At 41.5% G+C, this 27579-nt stretch overlaps 1 protein-coding gene across 1 annotated transcript in view; it reads left to right on the forward strand.

The window, feature by feature from the left end:
* Positions 1-26550, forward strand: part of SLC22A3 (solute carrier family 22 member 3) — a 106276-nt gene extending 79726 nt beyond the window's left edge. The window contains exons 6-11 of the mRNA XM_032161939.2: positions 10735-10832; positions 10952-11166; positions 16725-16833; positions 17594-17706; positions 21688-21787; positions 25028-26550. Of these exons, the coding sequence (XP_032017830.1) occupies positions 10735-10832; positions 10952-11166; positions 16725-16833; positions 17594-17706; positions 21688-21787; positions 25028-25088 (696 nt within the window). The 3' untranslated portion in view covers positions 25089-26550. The remainder of the gene's footprint in view (positions 1-10734; positions 10833-10951; positions 11167-16724; positions 16834-17593; positions 17707-21687; positions 21788-25027) is intronic.
* Positions 26551-27579: the final 1029 nt, after the last annotated feature.

Here is a 27579-nt window from a genome sequence, read left to right on the forward strand (position 1 = left end):
AACTCCAAAACTGATTAAATAATTGTGATCTTTATTTTGAGGTTCATCTAAACTGATCTTCAAATTCTTCAGCTATACCTGACTTTCTCTGGAATACTTCTCAGCATTTTCAAACAAAACCAAAGGCTTTCTGAGTTACATAAGGAAGGCAAAATTTGGCTATTTGACAAATTTGGAAGCACTGAAAATGGAGGAAATTCCAAGATGACAGTAGTTTTGGTTCTTGTGGTTTTGGTTCTTGTTTTTTGAGGGGCGCAGAGTTGGGTTACTTAGAACTCTGTGCATGGGTCAGGCATCATTGGGCTGTGCAACACTCGTCTCATGTCCTGCTTGATTTTCTCCTCCCCTTCCTCCTCTATCCCCACTCTTCCCTCGGTAGGTTCCCACTCTAATGTGTCTGATTTATACGTTTGCTATTAATGTGTTCTTATGAAGTGGAGCGTGCTGTGTGTATTCAGGTGATATAAATGGCATTGTGCCACTCCAGATCTTGTATTTCTTACTTTTTTACTCAACTATGTGTTTTAAATGTCTACCCAACTTGTTCATGTGTGAGTGCATTGCTTCCAACTGTCGTGTGATTTTCATTAGGCCACACCTGCTGTGTCTCTGGTCTCCATCTTCCTAATGACGGGCACCTGGGTTGCCTTCAATAATTGTGTTTGGTGTTTTCATACATGTCCTCTTCTGACCTGTGTATGGTTCTCCAGGGAGTTCAAGGCCTAGAAGCGGATCCCTTGGGTCTTGGTGTGCAGGCAAGCTTCATACCCTGAATAACGCCAGCTTGCTTTCTGTGTCTACCCCACTAGTGGGACCTGTGGGTCCCTATTGTCCACATCTAGATTTAGTATGCTCCAGTTACCTAATTTTTCCAGCCCCCTCAGTGCTTTAAGTTGCACATCTCTAGTTACTGGTGAGATTCTTTGTACCTTCACTGGAGCACATGGAAAACAGAAGAAATCGAAGGGCAGTCAGGACTCTCCCAGTAGGCAGGGACCAGGTCAGAGCCAGGATGAAGACAAAGCACCCTGAGCATGCAGCAATGGAGGAGAAGCTTGTGACCCGAGCTGATGGGGAAGGTTGAGGGCAAGGCAGAGACCCCCACTGCCGGCTTGCCAAGAAAACATGCAGGAAAAATGCAGGAAACAAGGGAAGGCTCCATTTTCCTGAGAAAAGGGATGGAGGAACATAGGCGGCATCAAGCCCCAGCTACTGGCTCTTTGAGAATGTAGTCGGGACTTGCCCCAGTCACCCTTGCCCTGAGCACTCAGTGACTGGGGCTGATGTCACCCTGGCTGTCCTTGACCTGTGCAGAAAGCACTGCCAACCCAAGACAGTGGAGGAAGGGCCTTATGTGCCCAGGCCCCAACAGGAGACACCTACCAGGAATCTAGTGGGACAAGGTTGCAGGGATCCTGGAATCCTGCCCACACCCAATGGCTGGAACAGTTCCCTCAGCTGGCGAGTGGACAGGTGGTCTGATGAGCTCATATGTTATTGATGATGATGTTAAAGACCATGTTCCTGTTGAAATAATTCCCAAAGCATTCCGAAGACTGAGAAGAAGTGATGATAAGAATTGTTCTGGGCAGAAGTGTGTAGTTTTGATTTTTACTTGTGATAAAGCAGAGGATTTGCTTGAATTCACTCAAACTTGCTTTTTTTCTCTCTTCAAAACAACTTTGGCTGGCCAGTGTCTTATAGACACTCAATTTGCCTCTTCATGGAACTGAAAATTTTGTGTATCCATACATGCTACCATAGTTTCAGGCACTGGGCATTTCAAAAATGTGATATTTAGAAACTTTCTGTTTCCGTGATGACTGTTGGCATAGGTGCTGCTGGAGCTTTCAATGACATGTTGGATTCAGTCCATGCAAGTTTTGATGCATATTCCCTTAATTTCTGAGCCTTTAGAGTCAGAGTTTTAGAACTGAGAGTACATTCTCTTCTTTTTTCCTTTCTCCTCTTACGTCAACAGGCTCCCTTCCCCACCCCCCCACCCACACACACAAACAAAAAATAAAAATAAAACACTCTCAGCTTTGCTTTTAAGAAATGAAGAAATGTTCCAACATGTGACCCACAGCTGCAATCCGTTAACCTTTGCCAATACTGAGGCTGCCCTCTGGGTCCCTCCTGGGACTGCATAGATAGAGGCCCATTTGCTGTTCTGGGCAGCATGCCCAGTCATCTAGGAGGTGGGGGACTGGGGCACTCTTTCAGGCCAACCCAAACTAATGGAATAAACTATCTTCTCCATGCAGTGTCTCAATGAAAGAGCCACCTGGGCTGCAGGTGACCAGACTCGCTCGGTGCAGCATGGTAGCTCCTAGCCTCATGTGCAGTCAAACACTTGAGATGTGGCCAGTCTGAACTGAGATGTGCTGTCAAGTAAACTGTACAATGGATTTCAAAGATTTAATAGGAAGCAAAGAGTATAGAATGCCTCATGAATAATTTCATATTGGTTACACCTTGAAATGATGTTTTGGATATATTGGATTAAATGAAATGTATTATAAATTAATTTCCCCGTTTCTCTTTATGTTTTTTAATGTGGCCACTAGAAAATGTAAACGTACTTGTGTGGCTCACATTATATTCTTACTGGACAGCACTGGTCCAGAGGACTGGGATTTATTTTTAACTACCTTAAAAAACATCAAACATTTGTGATAATTTTAATACAACTATTTCTCCATCATATATGCTCTTGCATGGTAAATATTTTATCTACTCTTGTTTTAAAGGATAAGGAGGTTTTCAAAAATTGCCAAAGTACTACAGGTAATTTGGCAAATTCTCTTTTATGGCTACCAGGTAGTGCTATTTCCATCCAGAAGCTGGCCACAGCTCTGTAATGTGACGTGCTTACTCCTGGCTATTCTGGGCTGGTCCGCATCTGACTACTGAGCTCATTATCCACTGGGCAGTGGGATGGAAGGACATGAGCACCTCAGCTGTCACTGCCGAGCTTCCTCCCAGCCCCACCAGGCCCTCTGGTTCCTGATGCTTGTCTGTAAGACCAATGGGTACTTTAACTTTTGAAGGCGGTTTCTGGCTCCCCCAATCGGTGAGCCCAAAGACCTCAAATAACATTTTATTCACACAAACTTCTTAGAGATTAAAAGTTTCTAGAGAGCAGAGTCTTTAGGGAACTAGTGATGACACATTCACCGAATAAATCACAGTATTATACTCAAGAGCAAATAAGTTTTCTTTCTTATCGGTGTCACCTTTCCTTGTGAAATACAGCAACTGATGAAGAAGTCTCCTATTGAGAACAACCAGACGAAATCACAAGGCTAAACAAGCAGCTGTTAACACCGTCCCCTTCCCCCTGCCCATGGTAAACCCTGCTGGTAAATGTATTTCTCCCTCCTAAACCTGGGAGGACTCACATTTCTGCACCCAGAGCCCCAGGTGGAAGTAAACAATGGGAGTGAGCCGATGAGGTGGGATTGCTGTTCCTTCACTCTTAGTGCTTCTCATGCTAGTCTCCTGGGGATGTGGTTAAAATGCAGATTCTCTCTCTAGATCTGGGGCAGGGCTTGTTCAGCAGGCTCCCAGGAGAGACCGACGCTGCTGACTTGTGGGTCATACTTTGAGTTGCAAGGTTGCGTACGTGGTATTTGCCGGTGTGCACATTCATGAAAAATTATCCTACCTTAAGCCTGTTAGATCCACAGTTCCAAATCAACATTAAATACATCTGGTATACTTAAGAAAATTCAACATAAAAAGAAATTCATTTCTTAAAAAAAAAAGGCAGAGCAACCATTCTCTTTATCTGAGGACCTTTAAAAGCATCTCCCTTTATGTGTCACAGCATTAGCCACTAATTACTAAAGGAAAAAGTGCTGGGTGAATTATCACCTGAAAGTAAAGTAACTCTCAAATGTTATAAAACATAAGATTAATGTTGACAGCATCTGTTACTATGACATATTGTGTGCCAGGTGTGTGTGTGTGTGTGTGTGTGTATAGGTGCATATATGTATATATATACACACTTGTATGTATCTGTGTATATGTACACATATCTATGTATCTATATAGATAGATGGGTTATTTAAATGAATTTTCAAAACACTAATAAGGTGTGATTTGATAAATGAATAATATTTAATAATAATATTGAAATAATATATTTGAATATTATTATTCTCCTGCTACCGATGAGAAAACTAAGGCTCAAAGAGTTTAAATAACATGCTAGTAAAAAAATGTTCTGAGTAGAATACCACATGTCTGGCCTGACCCTGACTGTCTTCTTTTTGACCTGAGACCAGTCCTCCACATGGGGAGCTCTGACCATCATATTTATAACAGGTGGTTATTTATAATGTCTTTCTCTTCTTTGGCAATTTAAATTAAGATGTCAACTTGAAGAAATGTTTCACCAGGAAGAATTGCAAAGAGAGCTGAATTAATCAAAGAAAGACGAATAAAGTGTTCTTTTAATATGGAGTACATCATTGTTGATGGAAAACACAGTCTTGGCAGAATTAAAAGATAATCAAAGAGATGAATAGGGCAAATAGCAATTCAGCTCATTAAATAAATACAAGGAAACTAACCTCTGCAGTTTAACCTTGAGCGATACCTTTTCCTATGAGTAGAGTGTCGATACTAGGCAACAAACCTCCGAACAGATAGTGTTACCCGGAACATCACCCTTTTCTCCCTTTGCTTCAAATCAAAACCAGCATCCCCCATTTAGACAGCACAAAAGGTATGACAAAATGGGACGCCAAGTGAGACATTGTTGATTCTGTTTCTATGAAATTCTAGAAAAAAGCAAAACTGTCATTACAGAAAGCAGATCTGGGTTTCCAGAGCCCAGAGTGGGGGGAGGCGACTGACTTCACTGAGACACAAGGAAACTTTTGGGGATCATGGAAAGGGTCTGTACCATGCTTGTGGTGGTGGTTATAAGACTATATATTTGTCAAAAGTCTTCAAAGCGTGCACTTAGAATTGCTGAAGTTTATTGTACATAAATTACATGTAAATATCATAAAGTGCATGTGAATGGTATGTGAGGTAATAAAGCAATTTTTTAAAAACAATTTTAAAACTGGTATAGCATTTTGGTTTTTTTTGTGTCTGACTCAGACCAGGCAAAATTTAGTAACCCTTTGGCAACAGAAAATCAGCACAGATATAGAGCTAGAAGTTATTGTAAAAGAATAATAGTGGCGGCCGCCACGGCACAGGAGTTGCCAAAATTTTCCTGGATGAATTCCATCCAAGATACAGTTTTAAGTCTCTCAAGGCCTTTGGATGCCTAGAAAGTGGGTCATCTTTCAGAATATCTGCGTCACTGTGGAGATGTTAGTAAATCAAAGACCAGCTGGATTTGTCCTTAAATGTAGCAAAATATGTACTTGCTTGGAAGTACTCTTAATCCTTTCATTCACTGGACAGGGAAGACTGGTTTCATGATCCTGACTCCCTTCATTCGTTATCAACACCTCGTATTTTTTTTTTTTTTTGGTAGATGATATATATGAGGCAGTAAACTCGTGGTCTGGAAAAGCAGAGGTCGCATTACCACTCTGTTTTAACTCCTAAAAGTTTGAAATTAATACTTATACCAGCTATTTTTATGGAGTGGATTGGAGTATAGAAGCAATTATTTTAACTATTTGCTAAAAAAAAATGCCTAAAATATTCAATTATTAAAGCAAAAGCATTGTTCTGGGTTGGATTCTTCAGATAATTCTGCTTTTGGCAACAAGTAACAGAAAACCAACTTAAATAGGTTTGGACAATAAGGACATTCACTGGCTCGTGTGTCTGGAATTCTAGCAACAGCAGCATTCAGGGTTGGCCAGACCAGGATCTCAACAATCTCATTAAACCATGGTTTTCTTCCCCTCTCTCCATCCTGCTGACAGGATAGCTTCATCTTAAGACTTGTCTTATCGGTGTAAGATGACTGCTAAGATGTATTTGAGCCCACAGTTTCCTCATTCATTCCTTGAAGGAAGTAAAAAAGATTTCTTCAGGAACTTCTGACTTAAGAGCAATGAAGGACTTTCCCAGAAGTCCATTTCTCATTGGCCCGAATTGGGTTGTATGCCCATTTCTCATTGGTTCAAATTGGGTCACGTGCCCAGTCACTGACATGGAGGACATGATTTCCCTAATCAGGCCTCTCCCTACAACTAGAAGCAGAGTCAGCTCCCATAGACATATGAATTGATGGTGCAGGAGAGTGTAGTGGGAGTTCTGTTAGGAAAGAGAAGGAAGTCAACATTTGGGTACACTGTGTCTAATTTAAGTCCATGACTTTAAAAGTGAGCTTTTTTTTTGTTACGAAAATAATGTAGGCTTAATTTTTTTTTTTTTTTTTTTTTTTTTTGAGACGGAGTCTCCCCGACACCCAGGCCAGAATGCAATGGCACAATCTCAGCTCACTGCAACTCTGACTCCCAGGTTCAAACGATTCTCCTGCCTCAGCCTCCCAAGTAGCTGGGATTACAGATGCTCACCACCAAGCCCAGCATTTTTTGTATTTTTAGTAGAGACGGGGTTTCACCATGTTGGCCAGGCTGGTCTCAAACTCCTGACCTCATGATCTGCCCGCCTTGGCCTCCCAATGTAGGCTTAATTTTTAATTTTCAGAGAATATTTGTAGCTGAAAAGAAGAAAGTAATTAATGAAATGATACGGCATACTTATAAAAAATAAATATTTTGTTCTACATACTGCAGACACATTACAGCATAATGGTTAAAAATACAGACTGCTATCAACCTCCTGGTTCATCTTCTTAATGTCTGTGTGTCCTCCTTGGGTAAGGTACATAGCTTTCCTCCACCTCAACTTCTTTCTCTCTGTAATAGGAATGATAGTAGTATCTGTACAAGTTGCTCCAGCACTAAGCCTCTCATTCAGGGGTCAGCAAACTACAGCTTGGAGGCCAGACATGCAGGCAACCTGTTTTTGTAAATAACGTTTTATTGGAAGCCATTTATGTATTGTCTATGACTGTTTCCACACTACAATGGTAAAGTTAAGTAGTCCCAACAGAGGTCTTAGAGCTCACAAAACCAAAAATATTTAATATATAGCTCTTTGCAGAAAAGGTTCGCCAACCTCTGGGTTAATACATAAGATCTTTATTTTCTTGTCAAAATCTAACATGTCATAATTCTATGGTCATTGAGTGACTGGAGATCTGCCAGAGAAAGGCAATTATCTACAGCGCTAACATGAAAGCAAGAGATGCTCCTTTATTTTATCACTTAAAGACAGTGAAGAATCATGAACAACTGAAAAATCTACAAATGTGTTTAAACGTCAAATTAGGCTGGGCATGATGGCTAATGCCTGTAATCCCAACATTTTGGGAGGCCAAGTCAGGAGAATTGTTCAAGCCCAGGAGTTCAAGACCAGCCTGGGTAACACAGCAAGACCCTCTCTCTACTACTACTACTACTACTACTACTACTACTACTACTACTACTACTACTGCTACTAGTAATAATAATAATAACAAGCCAGGTGCTGTGGCATGCACCTGTGGTACCAGCTACTCAGGAGGCTGAGGTGGGAGGATTGCTTGAGCCAGGGAGGTTGAGGCTGTAGTGAGTCATGATTACACCGCTACACTCCAGCCTAGGTGACAGAGAGAGACCTTATCTCAAAAAAAATTTTTTTTAATTTTTTTAAAATGTCAAACTATCTACCTGAACTGACCAGAGATCTTGAAATACGTGATGTAGGATTTCCCTTCAACTCTGGGATGCTAGAACTGGAAACTTGAGTGAGAGTGAATTTGTTCAGACTCATAGCTGGTGGATAGAAGTCATAGCTCTCAGCAGAAGTCTGAAGAGGAAATAAAAGAGAGCTAGTAATAAATTGCTGTGAATATTTCTTTTGAAAAGCAAAGAAAAAAGTATTGCCACCTGTGTGTGCTGAATGGACAGTGGTGTTGGTATGTAGACAAGGGATCCTGTCAGGGAATCCCTGGAGAGAGAAGAGTCTGAGACTGACACTGCCCGGCAGCCCCAAGTCCGAGTTGTGGAAAAGCCCTCAGTAAAAGGAAAAACTCATGGGAACAAGTTGGTGGTGATACTTTCGTGCAGAAACATTGTCCTCGCAGGACAGGTGGTTTTAATCCTGAATTTAAAGATCTTTAAAATCTAAATTATCCAGTCAAATTTTTTTCATAGAACAATTTTTTAATTAAAGATTCAGTTTTAGGTCAAGTGCACAGTGTCTTTCTTTAAAAATATTTAGATGTGACCATTAACTATCAAGAATGTTTCTAGAATGAAATATATTCAGCAGTGCCGTGTGGGGATCAGGAGCATAGGCTCAGCAATCAGTTGCCTGGTTTCAATTCCTGGCTGGTTTACCTGTCTACTATTCACTCCTTAAAGTCCTAAGCCTTGTTTTCCTTATTTATAGAATAAGATTAACAAAAGTACTAACTTTATAGAGCTTTGATGAGACTTAAAATAATCCACATAAAGTGCTTAGTCCAGAATCTAATATCACACACTCCACGAACACTAGCCATTTTAATGTATTAACACATAGAAATGAATTATAGAAAACATTTTGGCAACAAACTATACCATAATGTATTTTTGTAATATATCAAGTTATCTTTCACTTTTGATATTCCTGTCCTGTTTTTTGAGCAGCAAAGTTTAAGGTAGACACAGAAAAATCCCTCATGTGGGTCTTCAAATTTAGAAGGTTAGCTCAGGGGTCATCTTAATAGACATTATATTAGTTAAGATCCAGGTCAACTTGCTAATGAAACAAGGCCCCGAAAATACAGTGATGCAAAAGATAAAAGTGTCTTTCTCTCTAGCACACCCACCCAGAGGTGAGCAGCCCAGCTCTAGCGAGGCAGCTCTGCTCCATGAGTTCCATTTATCTTGCATCTCCACCATCGCCTACACAGGTTGTATGGTTGAAGCTCACCGGCATCTTTTTCCAGCAAGTTATTACCTTTTTAAATGCGGAGACCTAGAACTTATACACATGACCCCCGCAACCACCTCATTGCTGAGGTCTTAATCACAGTGCAACTCACAGTTGAAAAAGAGGATAGAAAAAATGACTCTCACTAGGCTGCCATATGCCCAACTAAAATTCTACGTATTCTCAAAAGAGGGAAGGGAAGAATGGATGGTGGAATCAATCAGCAGTCTTCCACAGCGATTGTCATGGAAACTATTGTTTTGTTGACTCTAGACACTATTGATTTTAAGACACATAGTCATTTTATGTACCACTAAGTAAAGGAAACCATGTTGTTTAAACTGGGACACATTTCTTTCTTATCAGCTCAGTTATAGGACACCTTCCAATTAAGAGATATTAAAATGTAGAAAACCAATGTGTCTTGGTATAGAAGAAATATAGGATTGTGAAGACTTTGGAAAAGAAAGTGACCAAAGGCATTCATTTTGCAGTCTACTTTTGTGTGTGTGTGACTTTCCTTGGAGCAAGGATAGGCATAAGTTATCAAGCTTTGGTTGATCTATTGAATTTACTGTTTAGAATCTGTGATTGACAAGGTACTATCAGTGTGCATATGCTCTAAGTCAAATTCCTGTGATTACTGGTAGAGACTTTGGCTCAAAGCTTTGGGGAAAATGTGCCTAGATTTTCATTCAATCTGGGCCAAATTTGGAGTTGTACAAATAGACAGCAGGGGTCTTGTCCTTAGTAGCCAGCATTTTTGTTTAATAGGAGGAGAGAGACCGAGGACAACACTGAGGAGCAGATACGACCAGGGCACTTGACTTCTTGCTTCAGCACTTAGTCATTACACAAACAGTTGTTGAACACCAGGCCCTTTGCTTGGTGTGACAATGCACTCCCTGCCTTCCAAGAGCTCCAGACCCACAGGGGAGTGCTATTGTACAGGCGCTAGGATAGAGGTCCGGGAAGTAGAGGCAGAATTTGGGAGCCATCAGTTCTATCTGAGGCTAGGAAAGGCTTCCCAGCAGAGGTAAAATCAGGACTGAGGAGGTCAAAGAGCCCTCCATGCAGAGGTAAGAGACTGACAAGCACAGGAAACTGGAGCTGTGGTCACTGCAGGGGATCACGCTCTGATGCTTCCACATGTTAGACTGGAGGCAGGGTGTGGGGATCGGGGGTGTCCTCTCCAGCTTCACTTTTTTCAGTGTCTTGTACGTAGTTGGCCAATAGCAGTATTTGTTGAATTGAACTGAAAAGACCAACTTCTTGGATGGCCAGCTAGAGGTGAGCTGAATTTTTCTGGATCAAAAAGATGCTAGATTACAATAAATGGACAAAAGCAAAATAATACCTTTGGTGCTTGCTCTTAAACTTAACATTACCCTATTTTGTTTGTGAAAGTCAGATTTGAGGATTTAGTTTATAAAGAAACCCTTAATTGGTTGGATCCCACTTGCTTCACCCGCCCTGATTCTCATTTCCCCCAATGTAATAAATGTGCATGTGTATTCTACTTTAGAACACACAGAGCAGTTTAACATAAAGTACTGAAATTATCCTAAGAACAGATTCTCAGTGCAGCAGTCCTATCTTTGAGAATTTGATGTGTTCTAAATGCCAGAGCAGAAGTGTTTTAATTGTCAGCTTTTAAGATATTATGAAAGCCCCTAGTCACTTCAGTAAGATCATTTGATTCTGGTTAATGACAAGTCTATACTACGCAGGTGTTTTTTTCTTTTCTGTCTATTGCTACTGAAATCTGCTTTTCTTATATAGATCACTGTTACAGATGAGGAAGTTAGTAATCCATCCTTTTTAGATCTGGTGAGAACTCCCCAAATGAGGAAATGCACACTTATTCTTATGTTTGCTTGGTAAGTTTGACTTGTGTTGGATTTAAAAGCTTGCGTTAAATTTACAACACATCCCTTCCTTCAAATCAGCTTGAAGTTATCTCTTACTTGTTCTCTGGTGTCTTTCAATGTTGCTACAGGTTCACAAGCGCAGTGGTGTATCAAGGACTTGTCATGCGCCTGGGAATTATAGGAGGCAACCTCTATATAGACTTTTTCATCTCGGGCGTGGTGGAACTGCCGGGAGCTCTCTTGATCTTACTAACCATTGAGCGCCTTGGACGACGCCTCCCCTTTGCGGCAAGCAATATAGTGGCAGGGGTGGCATGCCTTGTCACTGCATTCTTACCAGAAGGTAATCTTACCCCACATCTGTTTGGCAGCCAAAGGACTTGAAAACACCTAAATCCACAATCAAGTATAGGGAGCCACTTGTTCTTAGGAAATGTGCAATCGAATCACAGTCTTGGCACCAGGCAAGCTTTTGTGATGTCACTCCATTTTCTGCTTAATCAGCGTAAAAATTTTGAAGTAAGAGATTGGTTCTGTAGATGATTCTCTTCTCTCAATTGCTAGGATCATTTATGAATGAAATAGATATTGTGCCCAATCTAGCTGATAGTGATGTGGTTTCTGTTAATCATCTTTATGTGACTTACTTTTGTGATATCTCTGATGTTGTTTAACTTATTTCTTGAGCCTCTGTCATGCTGCTGGCACCATGCTAAATGCTGAGGTTACACATAGAAGAAGAATGCAGTTCTTGACTTCGAATGGTTCACAATCTATTAAGGGACACAGATACTTTAATACTGTCACGATCCTTATTGTCATGAATTATTTGCAAGATCTAGAAACTAAGTAAATTATTTACAAGATTTAGAAATATAAAAAAATAGACTGGGGAGGAGTGATCAATCCAGAAGGAGATTCAAGAAAAGGTTCCCAGCAATGAGAACTAAACATGCGTGAAGACTCAAATGTGCCAGATATCAGGGAGAGAGAGGACGGATGTTTCCAAACTAGAGAAGAGTTTCCAGAAGTATGAAACACCTTTGTGCATGCAGGAACTGAGGGTTCACTGCTGTGACTGGAATCCAGGCAACGAGCCTGAGAAATGATCTGTCACCAGCATGACCGGCCCTGCAGGTGGTCCTGCGAGCTTGTGGAGGAGGAGTGAGCTTGGCATAACTGCAACAGTTTAGAGACGGCTATAAGCAGGGGGAGATGCTGAGAGCAGGAGTTACAATTGGGGCAGTCAGGCCTAGATGAGAGAGGGTCATTTCATTTCAGAGATGTTGCAGAGTTAAATTTTTCAGAGCTCCATGCCTGGTAGATGGGGTGCAGGCTAGAAGGAAGTAGAGGGTGCCGTGACTCCTGACGTGTGGTGAGCTGCACCCAGAAGATCCTTACCCTAGAGCACACCAGGGACTGGGAAGAGGAGGGCTTCACATCCCGGGGGATATGTGAAGTAGAGCAAGTTCATCTTTTCCCTCTTCCAGAGGGGGCGAAGTGGGGATTACAGAGAAAGCTGGATTCTCCAGGCGTCCTCTGTGTCTACACAAGAAAGGCTGTCTTTCTTTGAAAATCCTCTGAGGACCAGCCAAGAAATGGATAATATAGTGGGAATCAGAATAGTCAGACATTTACAGATGAGTTTATTAATTAAATGAAGGTTTATGAATTCTTAAAACACCAGGTATACCCTATTTGAATAAAATTACAGGAATGCCAATATTCAGAACACACACACACACACATACACACATAATGTACAAGTCCCCTGATATGTTGGAATGTTCGATGATAAACAGCAACCACCTATTTACATTTCTCTTGTTTTCCTTGAGTGCATTCACTTCCCAGGGCTGCTGTAATAAGTACCACAAACTCACCGGCTTGAAAAAACAGACATTTATGCTCTCAGGGGTGTGGAGGCTGGGAGTCTAGAATCAAGGCATCCAAGGGTGCTTATGTCCAGAGGTTCTCGGGGAGGGTCTCTTCATGCCTCTCTCTGGTAATCCCTGCAGCTCCTTGGCGTCACTCCTATCTCTGCCTCCATATTCACAGGACATTCTCTTCTCTGCTTGTGTCAGTGTCACTTTGACTAATTACATCTGCAAAGACCTTGTTTCCAAATGTGGCAGCCTTGAGGTTCCAGGTAGACATGAATTTGGGGAGACACTGTTCAACCCACTACATGGAATTAACATATTCTAAGAGTTGGACGATCTGTACAATAGCTATCTCTTAATACATATCTATTTATTATTGACTAATTGCCAGCCACTGAACTAGGAGGGGGATGGAGAGGTGCACAAAATAGACATAATTCCTGCCCTCAAAATTGTATAATTTAAGAAGAGCGAAAAATCGCAAACATTGGAGACGTTACTGTTCTATTTTACTTTGGTACTTTGAATATAACATAAAATGTAGCTCCCTGAGATGAAGTCCCCTGTTCTCATCGTATGTGGACTAGGAATGAATGAAATATTCATTGTGTATGAAATTAGAAATGTAGAGAGAAAGATGCATAACTTAAGAGTGTCCCCTCATTTCATGATATATATATACTTTACTCTAGAAGATTTTCTCTGGTCCTAGATTGATTGGGATAACTTTAATGACTGTTGCATTCAGAATGACCCCAGAAAGCATTCAAGGCTGTGTGTCCAAATCAAGATAGAAGTAACTAGCCAGATAGTCATAAAACTATTTTGTAGAGAATACTTTCATGTATTGGAAAATATAACACCAAGAACAGACTGTTCTCCCTTGTCTAACCTGTTTTATTTTATAGATATAATTTCCTGATTGAAGCTTTAGAATTGTTCTCAGCAAGACTGAAAACGAATTGCTCTTATTCTAGACACATTTTATTTTTACCTTCTGCAGACTTGGCTGCTTTTATAGTCATGTCAGTCATGACTGACTGGCAAGAATACATTTCAAATCCCTAAACTGAGTTCCAAATATTAACAGAGGATCCTCCCTTGAGTCCTTCCAATTTAAAGACCTATTGGATTTGATTCCAGCGACTGGTTAATTAGCACAAGAAAGGCTTTTCTGCTCAGCCATTCCTGACGTCAGCAGTAGGTCGCCAGCCCCTGGGGAGAATACAGATGAGTTTTTGGAGAAACCAGCTCTAAAATTGTCTCACAGCAAACACTTTAATCAGCTTTCCCTCCACTCGACCCAACTTTTCATGGTCTAAAGAATGGAATTCTGGAAGAAGAAATAGTATTTCTGGCTGCATTCTCATCTCAGACTCACTGCTTCTAGCCCCAATTTTTTTAACGCTCATTAATGTCTGGAAAATAAAGACCTTTCTTTATCCATACCTGTCTGCCATCTTTAATTTGAGTTTCTTTAGGATGGCCACAAACCTAGCAATTTGGATAAGTCGTCTTCTTGAACTGGAAAACTTGTCTTCCACTTTTATTTTTCTTTAACTGAAAAGTGAATTCATGTATCTTAATTTAGACATTTTTACTAGAATTTCTCACTACACTTTATTTCAGAACTCAGAGTAGATGATCCATTCAGAGAACGTACAAAGTTTTGTTTAAGTCCTGCATCCTTTCTTCAGTAATTGAGGTATTATTCCCAATAATCTCTAGTAGCTTGACCAAATCCACATTCAGAAGAAAACATTTTCTGTGTTCTCATATGACTCTGTGGAAGACAATTTTAGTTTCAGTACTCATTTTTAAATTGCCCTGTGGTTTTTGTCATTGCTACCAAAAGACATCTATGCCCACCTCAAAATGAATTTAGCTTATTACTGGAATCAAGAATTTTTGTGTGTGTATATATTTATTTGTACTTCCTAATAGTTTTCTTTTCACTCTTTAGTTAATGAACCATGCAATGCCTTAGAAACTTTTCTTTGGTTACACATTTCAACAAAATCTCTGTTCCAGTGTAGTTTGATACTGGACTCTACTGCTTGGAAAAAAATTGGGAGTCTTTCAGATTAAGGTCAATGTTCAAGACAGACCACATCTCCACAAATGGGGCAACTTGGCGTTTTCTGAATGTTTTACTGAATTGACTGGCTATTTATCTGAGTTAATCACATATGTTTATCATGGTAGGAGTGTGTGTGTGTGTTTTAATTTGGTCTCTGGCTTTTGTTTGGATTTTTCCATGAAACACCTTGCCTCGGTTATAAACCCAAATTGCCCTTGAATTTGTCAGTGGGACTCAATTTTAGAGCAATCCTGATTTAGTGAAAAGAAACCTACAATGGAGGAACCCAACCTGGATAGTGAAGCTGTTTCCTAGGTAGCAGGCAGCCTTCACTGCAGCCTGGGAGTGGCAAGAGATGGTCCCACTGGGCTGGGACCCAGGGAATCTGAACCTCTGCTCCCACTTTCCCCTCCCAGTACCACATGCTCATTGAAAGATGGGGTGGAATGCATTACCTAGTCTCCACTCCCCCTTTTCTTGGCCTTCATAAAGAAGCAAAGCCTAAATAACACGTGTTGACAAACCTTCTGCTCCAGAGCAGACAGTGGCCCAGCACTTCAGCGCAACCCTGGCCTCCTCACTGCCTGATGTAACCGTTAACGTGACAGCTACAAGGGTTCTCATGTGGGAAAAACATCAAGTGCACCAGGATGTCCTTGGCCAGTTTGCAGTCAAAATATGTAAACTGCAGACTCCCAGAAATGGCTTGGATTCTTGAGCCATCTTTTTCTTACACTTGTGCTCCTGGGCAATTGTTTTATTTAATGAATTTTAGCTTTTTTTTTTTTTTTTTTTTTTTTTTTTGAGTTGGCTGTTCTCTAGAGAGAACACACGGAAGTCTACTGAGCTTGATTCTCTTCTTTCATCCTCATTTATTTCTACTAAAAAATTATATATTCAGGAAGGTTCAATAATTCCCCTAGAAAACAGGAGGACTATTTAGTGCTAAATGAGCATATGTGTTGGGTATAAACGGAAAATGAAAGGCACATGAACACTGGACTTGCTTCGTTTTGCTTTGGAGAGCAGATATGGTCTTGTTCATGCAGACCTATGTCCTCAATACTAAATCCCCTAGGAAAGGATGACATCAATTGCACAACTTCTAGGAAAGCTAGAGCAGTGACTTTTTAGAGTAAAAATGGTTAACTCCTCTGCCCTTAAAACATAAAAGAAATAAAATATTTAATATAGAATGTTTGGCATTTCCCACTAGTTAGTAGGGAGGAAAGGAAAATTTCTTCATACAACCAAAGCAGTCCTAAAACAGTTCATTTTAAAATGGATGAACCAATTAGCATTGATGAATGTGGCTCCTTCTGGATGGTTTATTGAGGGAAGTAGTACAATGGGGGATGAAGAAGACCATGAGTGACAATTGCCTTAGTGGTAACACACAGAATAGATGTCCCCTTCCAAAGATCCTGGTCCTCAGAGCTTGCTCCACTCTAGAAACCAAGGTCAGCTCACGTGAGGAGCTCCCCTGGTGTGCTAGGAATGGCTATTCCTTGTGTCACCACCGCAAGGTATGCACAGAAAGAACAGCTGGGCACCAGCTGTGGGAACGTGGTGGCTCAAAGGCATGACTGGAAACTACCTCCCGGACAAAACGCCAGTGTGCTCCGGCTCTCTAGGAGGTCATTGCCTGGAACAGTGTTCCAATGTAGTGGCTACTCATGCTCAACAAACGGTTCTTGAATTGTACTTCCTATAATCCAACCTGCTCAGAAAGGCATCTAGCACTCTAAAATATTACCTATCATCTAGTTTCATTGTTGTTGAAATTTGGTTACGTTATTAGAAAGTTCTATCATTTGTACTTAAAATTGGCAAAGACTTCAGACTGGGGGCCACTAAGCAAATACCTTTTGTTGTTCTGTAAAATGTTAATGAAATCAGACCCCTAACTCCTCCCTTTCAAACTTTCTGTGTTTGCAGGAATAGCATGGTTGAGGACCACAGTGGCTACCCTGGGAAGACTAGGGATAACCATGGCCTTTGAAATTGTTTATTTGGTAAATTCAGAATTGTACCCAACAACATTACGGTAATTCTAACAAACATTATAGTTTCTCCTAAGTAACTCGGTAGACCAGTGTTTTCAGTTGATTTAGTTAAAAACTATGAAATCGTTTCCTTAGCTCAGTGATATATTAGCCTGGGCTGAATCCAGCCAGTAAAGAAGATATGCTTTCAGTTATCACTGCTTTCTATATTGCTGCCTGCTGCATTTTGTGATAGAAGTATTTCTCATATTAATATCTTCACACACTGTTACGGTTTCGAGGAAAGGCACTTGACTTGGAACCAGAAGACCTCTAGGTGCCCTTGCTTAGACTGTGGGTTACATCTGCATCCATCAGCATCACCTGCTGCAAGACTATGGCCTCTCTTTGACTGCATTACATGCATTGCAGTGGCGAGCGGCTGGTTATGAAGGACGAAATGAAACAGTGTGCACAGATTGGTGCAAATCGACCTCCTCTGCTGGGGAAGCATTCCCTGGGCACACTTCCCCCTCATATGAGGAAACCAAAGTGGCACAAAGTGACCCAGAGCAGGCAGAGCAGTGGGTTGATGGATAACAAACACACTCCACCTACGCTGGAGACTTCCTCACTAGCCTCACTGAAATGTGCAGAATGGAAATGTTTTGCTTAGAGTTCACAAGAGTGGTCGTTTTCAAAGTTAGAAAATGCAAAGTATCTTCACACTTCCTTTGGTTTTTTAATATGTCTGAATATGTTGATTATCTTGAAGTCACTTGTTGAAATAGTTTTCAATTAAAATTACTTTTCATTCAACAGAAATTTCGGAGTTTCGCTCTGTTCAGGTCTGTGTGATTTTGGGGGAATCATAGCCCCATTTCTGCTCTTTCGGCTAGCAGCCGTGTGGCTAGAACTACCTCTGATCATCTTCGGTAAGAACTCATTTGCTGTTCTTAAGAGCCTCCATCTACATTCTTTGTATTAAAAGAAACCTATAATAATTATTAGGTTTGATAATGATAATGATAATGATAGTCATTTATCTTATTATAATAACTATTTCATTGATAATTATGATATTCATTTCATCTTATTATAATAACTATTTCAGTTTTGAGGAGCCAATTCAGTTATAATGAATGGTTTTAATTTACTTTATATTAAAGGGTAGTGATAAATAATGTTCAATTAGCATTCTTTGGGTTCTGAGTTAAATGCTATGAAACTTTTATGGTATTGGAGAACATAACCAATAATTTTCAGGGGACTAAATTAAATATTCAATATGTTTAAAAATGAGGGCCAGGTGCAGTGGCTCACTCCTGTAAGACCAAAATGGGAGGACTGCTTGGGACTAGGAGTTCGAGACCAGCTTGGGCAACATAGCAAGACTGCCTCGACAAAAATTAAAAAATTAGCTAGGCGTGGTGATCCATGGGTGCCTGTAGTCCAAGCTACTCAGGATGCTGAGGCAGGAGGATCAAGGCTGCAGTGAGCTATGTTCATGCCATTGCACTCCAGCCTGGGCAACAGAGTAAGAACCTATCTCTAAAATAAATAAATAATAAAAAATAACAAAAATAAGCCTAATATCTAATTGTTTTTCTGGTGTTCTCTCTCTATTGATATCATATCTTCATTGGCTTGATGCTAAAAATCCATGCGGAGGGAGTAGGGGACGCAGTACCCCAGGCACACATTCCATCACCTCCTCCAGGTCCCTCGAGCGCACCCCTCCTCCTACCTCCACCTTCCATAGGACTTGTGAAGGGACAGAATCACAGTCTAGGAGAGACCTTGGGGAATTCAGTGTCCCACTTCTCCAGGGCTGCTCCAACTGTCCTGCCTGGGCTTCACACACTTCCCCTGTGCCTTCTTCTGCAGTAAAGGATATGGGTTGGCCCCTTTCTCCCCCAACCCTTTCTCTACCTCTGCTTCCTTGCTTCTGGTAGAGAATGTTTTTCATTTATTGTTCAGCAGTTGAAATTTGAATGAAAATACTGAGCCCATGAGGACAGACCTTCTGGTTCATGCAAAAGTCCTTTGACAGTGTGAGGGACAGAGAGTCAGCTTCTACCACTTGATACCAGTGACCTCAATACAGGATCACCTCAAATTATTGTATGGGATTTGGTCATCAAGCTGAGTGTTAATTCTGTGGTCAGCATGAAAAAGCAGAAAGTGCCACCGTCCAGCAAAGACAGAGTAGTCCAGGAGACAGGACACATGACCTTCAGGACTGCAGCCCACAGCCCAGTGGCAGGCAGGTGGGGCCTGAGACTGCGAGGGGAGACAGCCAAATTTCTAAAAACACAGTGACAACAGAATGTGATAAATGCTGAGACCCTGAAAGCAGAGGCTCCTATGAGAAGGGTCACAGGGACCCTTGACCCCTGAGTGGAAGGGAGCAGGCCAGGGAGGAAGGAAGCAATGTCTAGGCTGAGAGGGGCTGCCTGTGCTCCAGGCAGTGGAAAGTTCAAAGCAAGAGGATGCTGCATCCTCAAGCACCTGGTGCTAGAGGATGGAGTGCAGTTGTGAGCTGGGCCTGAAGAGAGGCAGTGCCAGGGCAGGGCAGGGGCTGGATCTGGAAGGGCCTCAAGGACATGCCAAGGCTTTGCTCTTTATACACTCAGCAGTGGAAAGTGACTGGACAGTTTCACCCTGAGGTGGACAGAGCTGGCCTTGCATTGTAGAAACACAGATATGCAAGTGGGTTGGAAGGACCCCCCAGCATCGTCCTTCTGATGGTAGATATGCAAGTGGGTTGAAGGGACCATGTTGGGGGTGACAATTCAAGGATGTCATCATCAGGAGATCACAGTGGCTTCTTCTAATAAAGCGATGGCAATGGGAATGGAGAGGGTGGACAGATTGAGTAAACATCTTAGAAACCAGCTGGGCAAGATGGGATCACTGATGGGCACAGGGAGAAGGCATGGTGAGCTGAGAAGCCCAGGTGCCTGGGGAAATGCAGGTGGCACAGGCACTGTAGCAGCAAGGTTGGGGGTCTGCAGGGTGATGGGGCTCTGTGTCAGCTGTGCATAATTTGAGGCACCTGGAAGAGTTCAAGTGGAACTAGAAACCAGCAGGCTCAAGACTGCTGAGCTCAGGAGGGAAGTGTGGCCTCGGGATGTAGAGCTGGAAGTCACCTGGCAGTAGAGAACGGTTGAAGCTGAGGGAGTGGCCCAGGCCCCCCCAGAAAATCAGGACAAAGCAAGAGGAAAGCAGAGGCCTAGGACAGAGACCTGAGGGGTGGCAAAGTGACAGACCTAGGCAGAAGGAGAGGAGGTGGCCAAGGAAGTGGAAACCAAGTGAGAAGCCCGAGGCAGGAGGGCACAAGACCAGGTCCATCCTAAGGACTGAAAGTAGCACACGTGGATCTGGTGGCCAGCAAGAGGCAGAAGCAACCTGACTGAAGCAGAGCCAGGGAGTATACAGGCTGAGTCCAGAGGAGGGTAGGCAGAGGCAGGACCTGGAGCATGGTGCTATGCTGGTGCTGGCACCTCCCACTCACCAGGGCCAACTGCCACCATATTAGTTCGTTTGCCACTGCTATAAATAACTGCCCAAGACTGGGTAATTTATAAAGAAAAGAGGTTTAATTGACTCACAGTTTCACATGGCTGGGGAAGCCTCAGGAAACTTACAATCATGGTGGAAGGGGAAACAGGCACGTCCTACATGGTGGCAGGTAAGAGAAGAGCAAGGAAAATTACCACTTATAAATCCATCAGATCTCATGGGAACTCACTCACTATCACGAGAACAGCATGGGGGAACTTCCCCCACGATCCAGTCACCTCCCACCAGGTCCCTCCCTCAACATGTGGGGATTACAATTCGAGATGAGATTTGGGTGGAGACCCAGAGCCAAACCATATCAGCTACATTTTCAAGAATTTTGTAAGCCAGTCATCAAGCACAGATATCATCAAAAAGTAAAGAATATGAAATATATGAGAAACAGAGGCAATAAATACCCAACACTCATCAGTCCCTAATTCAGCTACTACATCTTCAGTATTACCTGTGTACCCGAGATTGTGTCTGCTGCATCTTTATGGTGGAAGCCCCATTGATGGGGCTCCTGCATCTCTTCCTAGTGGCACAGGCAGGGATGTTGTGTCATTAGCCTGAAGGGCCCACAGTGGGAGCATTTACACCATGCACATTGGCAGATGCTGCCAATCAGGGCTTGATTGCCCAAAGAGGGTTGTTAAGCATTTACCAGCACACCACTAGGCTACAAAGAAGTGGAGAAAATAGGGGAGGGTGGCTTTTCAAGAAGTTTGGTTCTAAAGAGCAGAAAAAGAAAGGATGGTAATGGAAGGATGAGGTGAGATTGAGAGAAGGCTGGTCAAACAGGAAAGGTCTGAATGTGTTTGAAAGCTTCTCCCACTAGGTTGGAGATACTGGAGGAAGGGTTGATCCCTACAGTGAGGAGCCCAAAGAGACAGGCCTAGGAGAAGGCTGGTCCCGGAGTAGACACCAGGACAAGTTTTCCACTGTAAGGTGACAGGAGGAATTGGAGGGAGAGGAGCAGGTAAGTGACAGTGTCAGTGAGCAGGCACAGAGGGGATTCCCCTCCAGCACTTCTGTTTCCCTGCGATGCAGGAGAGAAGGCCTTGGGTGTTGGACCCTAAGAAGGAACTCAGTCAATCACTGTGAGATGTGTGAGTGAACACATGTCTGCCAGGTATACAGGGGCCATGGTGCTACTTAGGGTTTGAGGAAGGGAGAGAACCTCTGAGGCTGTGGTAAGGGAGAGCTGGGGCATTGATCTGGGATGCAGAGGTTGCTGTGGTTGAGAGCTACTCCAGTGAGCAACATGGTGGCTTCAGAGTGACCAGGCCCATGGGAGAGGGCCCAGCTGTGTCTTCCTGGGGCAGTAACACCTTTCCCCTATTCCATAGGTATCCTAGCATCCATCTGTGGTGGCCTCGTGATGCTTTTGCCTGAAACCAAGGGTATTGCCTTGCCAGAGACAGTGGATGATGTAGAAAAACTTGGCAGGTACTGTACAAAATTCAATGCACCCTAAATAAAAGCAACATTTAAAACCACTGGGGAAAGAATGATGTTGAGAAAATTGAATATCCACAGGGAAAAAAATAAGAATAAATCCTCATCTAATATCATAAGCAAAAAATTCAAAGTAGATACAAAAGGTTAACGTAAAAAAAAAACCCTCCAAAGCTAGATAAGAGTATGCATTATTTTTTTTAATGTGGTTGTGAAGAGAGAAGCATTTTCATGTAAGGTGCTAAGACTCAGAAGTGATCTAAAGGCAGGAACTGCTGATATGGGAAAGTGGAAATTTCTGGGACATACAGCAGCAGGGGATTAACAGTGTGGCTTACTCTACAGAGTGAGGACGCATCGAGTCTGTCTAGATGGAATGGCATAGGCAGGTTTTCAAGACTGATTACAAAGTGAAATGTCACTGAACAACATGCTATAGTATTTATAAAAAACTAAAACCAAAGGTGGTTTCTCTCTGCAGCTGGATAGGAAGACAGATGACACACAGATGATAGATAATAGGTAGATGATAGATAATAGGTAGATGGATGATAGATAGATAGATACAATAGATGATAATCATAGATAAGTGATAGTAGATAAATGATAAATAATAGATGATAGACGATAGAGATAGATAGATAGATAGATAGATAGATAGATAGATAGATAGATGATAGGTAATGTCTGGATAGATAGGTGGATAGATAAATAGATAATAGATGACAGATAATAAACATTAGTAGGAAGATATAGAGAGATTGAGTTTTGGAGGGGGGTGTTTAAATAGGGTATAAGTAAAAGTAATACCCAGCCAATATATTAACGTGAGGAGTTATGTCAAGAAAAATTCACATTACACAAATTCTTTCTAATTGTTTGAAATTTTTTCACTAAAAAGATAGAGATATGAATATGAGAATGTATAGTACAAGATGTAAAATAATAATATATGCCCTCTGCAGACACAAATGGGCTGGGAAGAGGGGTAGGGAAGGGAGGACCATCACTTTCTTGCCAGGGACTTCTGTACTGTTTGATTTTCTTTAAAAATTAGAACACGTAGTCTTGTGTTGCTTGTGTAGTTTTAAAAAATGATGTAATAGCTAATTTAACAACTAAAAAGCAATCTTAATAATGACCTAGGAATTAAGAACATGGAGCTCTAAATATTTTTAATATATAAAAAATACTGAGGAACAGCTTTCTTCCCTTTGATTCTATTCCATTGACTGCTGTCTGTTTACAAAGTGAGAGTGATGCTTTCATTCTTTATCCCCAAAACAATCAGGGGTCAGATTTGCAAACTCATCAGGAAAAAATGGAAGAAAAGGGAGTCCTCTGAAATCAAGACTCTTCTACCGCTTCAGTCACATTAAAAATAAACAGCTAGGAGAGGTTTTTTTTGTTTTTGTTTTTGTTTGTTTTTGGCTTGGGGAATGTGGGTGGAAGGGGGTTGTCTAAATGGTGTGCAAGGAAAATCAATACCCAACTAACATATAAACATGCAGGATTATACCAGCAAAAATTTAAGGTACCTAGATTCTAATTTTTTTCTGTTTATAATTTTTCATAATGAAAAGTTAGGTTATTATACCTAGTCTCTATACATGAAAAAAAATCTAGTAGAAGTATGGTTTACAGTGCTACAAATTAAGCACATTGATTGTGATCCATGATTATTTACTCTGCAAAAATTACTTAGTGCTAAACTACTAAAACTTGTTAGCATTTCCCTTTTAAAAATCATACTGGATTATTTTATCATTTCTGCTGGTTTTTGTTCATGTTAACAGCTCATTTCCAAATATATGTTAATTCAGTAGAAGTTCATGAAGAACTTAAACGCTATAATGCTAACAAACCCCTGTATCAGAGGAACCAGCCCCCAGTATTTCAGCGTAGGTTCTTTCTATTTTCCGTAAGTGTCGGCCAACTGAGAAATAAAAAGAGTACAAAGAGAGGAATTTTACAGCTGGGCCGCTGGGGGTGACATCACATATCAGTAGGACTGTGATGCCCACCTGAGCCTTAAAGCCAGCAAGTTTTTATTAAGGGTTTCAAAGGGGAGAGGGTGTAAGAACACGGAGTAGGTACAAAGATCACATGCTTCGAAGGGCAAAATGGAGAACAAACATCACAAGGCAAAGGGCAAAAACAAAGATCACAAGACAAAGAGCAAAAGCAGAATGACTGAAAAGGGTCTATGTTCAGCGGTGCATGTATTGTCTTAATAAACATCTTAAACAACAGAAAACAGGGTTCAAGAGCAGAGAACCAGTCTGACCTCAAATTTACCAGGGCGGGGTTTCCCAATCCTAGTAAGCCTGAGGGTACTGCAGGAGACCAGGGCATATCTCAGTCCTTATCTCAACCGCATAAGGCAGACTCTCCCAGAGCGGCTGTTTATAGACCTCACCCCAGGAACGCATTCCTTTCCCAGGGTCTTAATTATTATTATTCCTTTCTAGGAAAGGAATTTAGCAATATCTTCCCTACTTGCATGTCCATTTATAGGCTCTCTGCAAGAAGAAAAATATGGCTGTATTCTGCCCGACCCCACAGGCATTCAGGCCTTATGGTTGTCTTCTCTTGTTCCCTGAAAATCGCTGTTACTCTGTTCTGTTTCAAGGTGCGCTGATTTCATATTGGTCAAACACACATGTTTTATAATCAGTTTGTACAGTTAACACAGTAGTGGTCCTGAGGTGACGTACATCCTCAGCTTACAAAGATAACAAGATTAAGAGATTAAAGTAAGAGAAGCATAAGAAATTATAAAAGTATTAATTTTGGGAACTGATAAATGTCCATATTAAAATGAAATCTTCACAATTTATGTTCAGAGATTGAAGTAAAGACAGGCATAAGAAATTTCACAATTTATGTTCAGAGATTGAAGTAAAGACAGGCATAAGAAATTGTAAAAGTATTAATTTGGGGAACTGATAAATGTCCATAGCAAAATGAAATCTTCACAATTTATGTTCCTCTGCTGTGCCTCCAGCTGGTCCCTCCATTCAGGGTCCCTGACTTCCCGCAACACCCCTGTCTAAGGTCTGAACACAGATAAAAAATGAGCCTGGAGACAGATATTGTTGTTACCTTAGAGTTGGGTTTATGCATGAATGTATTTGATCAAAACCAGCTATACTATTAAATAATAACAGAACACCCTCTTCTAACTAGTTACATAATCTTTCCTAAAGACTTTCTCCTTTGTTTTTTCAGTCCACATTACTGTAAATGTGGCAGGAATAAGAAAACCCCAGTTTCCAGCTCTCACCTTTGAGGCCCCCGACAAAGACAGAAAGAAGGAGCTATCCAGGAGCTGATCCTCCTTGCAAAGCTGTGCCTTGCGGAGATGCACGTGTGCATTTCAGCTACATCATGCCGCGCTGTTGTAATACTGTATAAAGACCTCAATCTATCCAGAGTATTTTTATATAATGTTGGATGAGTTAGGATTTGTAATGCTGTTGAAGTTTCTGGGAACACATGATATGTAGCCAGTTTAACAAAGAACCTGTCAGGTGCTGCACAGCCCTTCCTGGGTTTTTCTTGTGTTCCCTGTGGTCTCTGACCCATTAGGCTAAAGAGAGACAAGAGAAGCCCCCCGCCTGATTCTCATGACAGCTCCATCAAGAATGTGGGATGTGCCGACCAAGGATTTGAGAAAGTTGTACAGAAATGTGTTCATCAAATCTGATCAGTCAAGGGACTAAGCCCCTAGCTGACCATTCTGAAGACTGCATGGAGGATGGAGATTTGGGAATCCTGTTAATGAGAAGGCTGAATCACAGGCACCTGGGCCACAGGGTGTGAGCATTCATGTCTTCTGCTCACCTTGGTTTCTGCACACCTTCGCAATGTGAACAGGTCAGGAGTCCCTCCCGTCCACCTCCTCTGTAACATCTGGGGTTCCGGGCATGGTTTAGGCCCTGTTCCAGCAATAAGAACCAATCTGCTGTGCAATCTGAGGACTTGGCTCTGTTATTTGCAAAATGATGCTGTGGTTCTGAGATTATTTGGGACATTTTTGGCTCTCCTTTAGTGGATGCCTAAAGCCACAGATTCCCTTCTTTACTAAACAAATCCCATGGATTCTGATTTCTGGGTCTTAGGATTTTAAAAGTGAAGGGATATTTTTCTTATATTTGTGAGTTCAGTTCCGATGGTGCCCATGGTCAAAAGTGAAAAACATGGACAATTCCTATTCACTTTGACATGTCTTGGGGAAAAGCTTACATTTTAATTTAAAAGAAAGGTCAATTATATCCATGCTTAACAGGATCAGTAGGAGCTTTATAAATGACTTTACAGAGACTAATAAGGGATTTGATCTTTCTTTTTTGTTATCGAGGCTTTTGAAATGTGGAACGTGTGTGTTCTGCTTTGTATGTTATATTCAATATCTTTTCAGATGCACTCTATATTTTATGCTGGGTTTTAAAAATGAAATACTTTATGTGAACAGGCAAAACTGGTACCAAAGGGAAACATTAACCATGAGGAAGAACATTTTTGTAAGGAGAACAGGTGACAATATACACATGTGTGCTAATTGTAAAATGAGCATCTTAATCTTTAAAACACATCAGAATTGAATACGAATAATCTATTTGTCGATGAAATAAACACAACTCTTTGAGGATTTGAGACTACATTCACCCTTTATTCACAGTCACTTGCAGTTTTGCTTTTCTCTGCTGTAAGATGACTGTTGCATTGTTGAATTGTATTTTGAGTGGATATTTTTGTTTGGTAACAATTAAAATTTTAAATCATAAAAATGTACACTTGTCCTTTCTCTTCCTTCTAAACATGTGTCTCTCCCACAGGTCATTCTCCTGTGACCGTGTGTACTGCAGAGTGTTTCAAAACCGGGCAGGCAATTAGCAATGGGAAATAAGTGGTCCACCTTCAATATTTGCTTGTTATTCATTTACATGCTCTTGGCACCAATCCTAGACTCACATGTGCCCCAGAATAACATTCAGATTCTCAGCTGGTCTTGTGTTACACGTCCGTGGACTGGTTCACTCCATCATATACAGCTCTCTGCTCCGTGTCCCCTGGGCTCAAGTCAAGCAGTCAGTGACAGATTTCATTCCCAGTAACAGAATGGGTCCACATGACTCCCTATACATGTTGCAGCTTTGAAAACATTCATCTCAGTGATGGGAATAAAGACAGTAAAAATGCATGTCAAGCCCTCGTTAGCTGATGAGGTAAATGCGTGGACAACTTCCTAGGACTTTTCGGCTCTGCCCTCTGTGACCTCGCAGCCTGCTCAGTCCTTTGTGCACTGTTCCTTATCAAAAACAGCACAACCTCCTCAGTCTGCCCATTTAAAATTGGTGGGATGAACAAAGAGCATGAAAATGTTGAAGACCAAAACCAAAATTTACTCAAAGTTTAGGTACAGGGTTTATTTTTAACAAATGTCATAACTATGTCACCTTATTACAGAATCCAGCAGTTAGAAAATAATACAAAAAATGCCGAGGTTTGGCATAGCTGGTAGCTGGGGACAGTGTCTTTGTTTGATTACTGTCAGTTATTTCCAGCATGCTAAATCCCTACCCACATCCAGCCTCTAGGTGAGTCAGTGCTTCACTCTGTCTCCCGTCCAATTAATTATTTCTCATCACTCCCTCAATCCAAGTAACAAACCTTGAAACACGAGCATAGACACCAGCCTTATTGGGGCGTGCACAGCCAAGACCCCAAGAAGTGATTCCTTGTAAAATGTATTTGTCCTTCTCAAAGCAAACCAGAGG

This window comes from Hylobates moloch, unplaced genomic scaffold (genome assembly GCF_009828535.3).
Source record: "Hylobates moloch isolate HMO894 unplaced genomic scaffold, HMol_V3 SCAFFOLD_2, whole genome shotgun sequence".
Lineage (NCBI taxonomy): Eukaryota > Metazoa > Chordata > Mammalia > Primates > Hylobatidae > Hylobates > Hylobates moloch.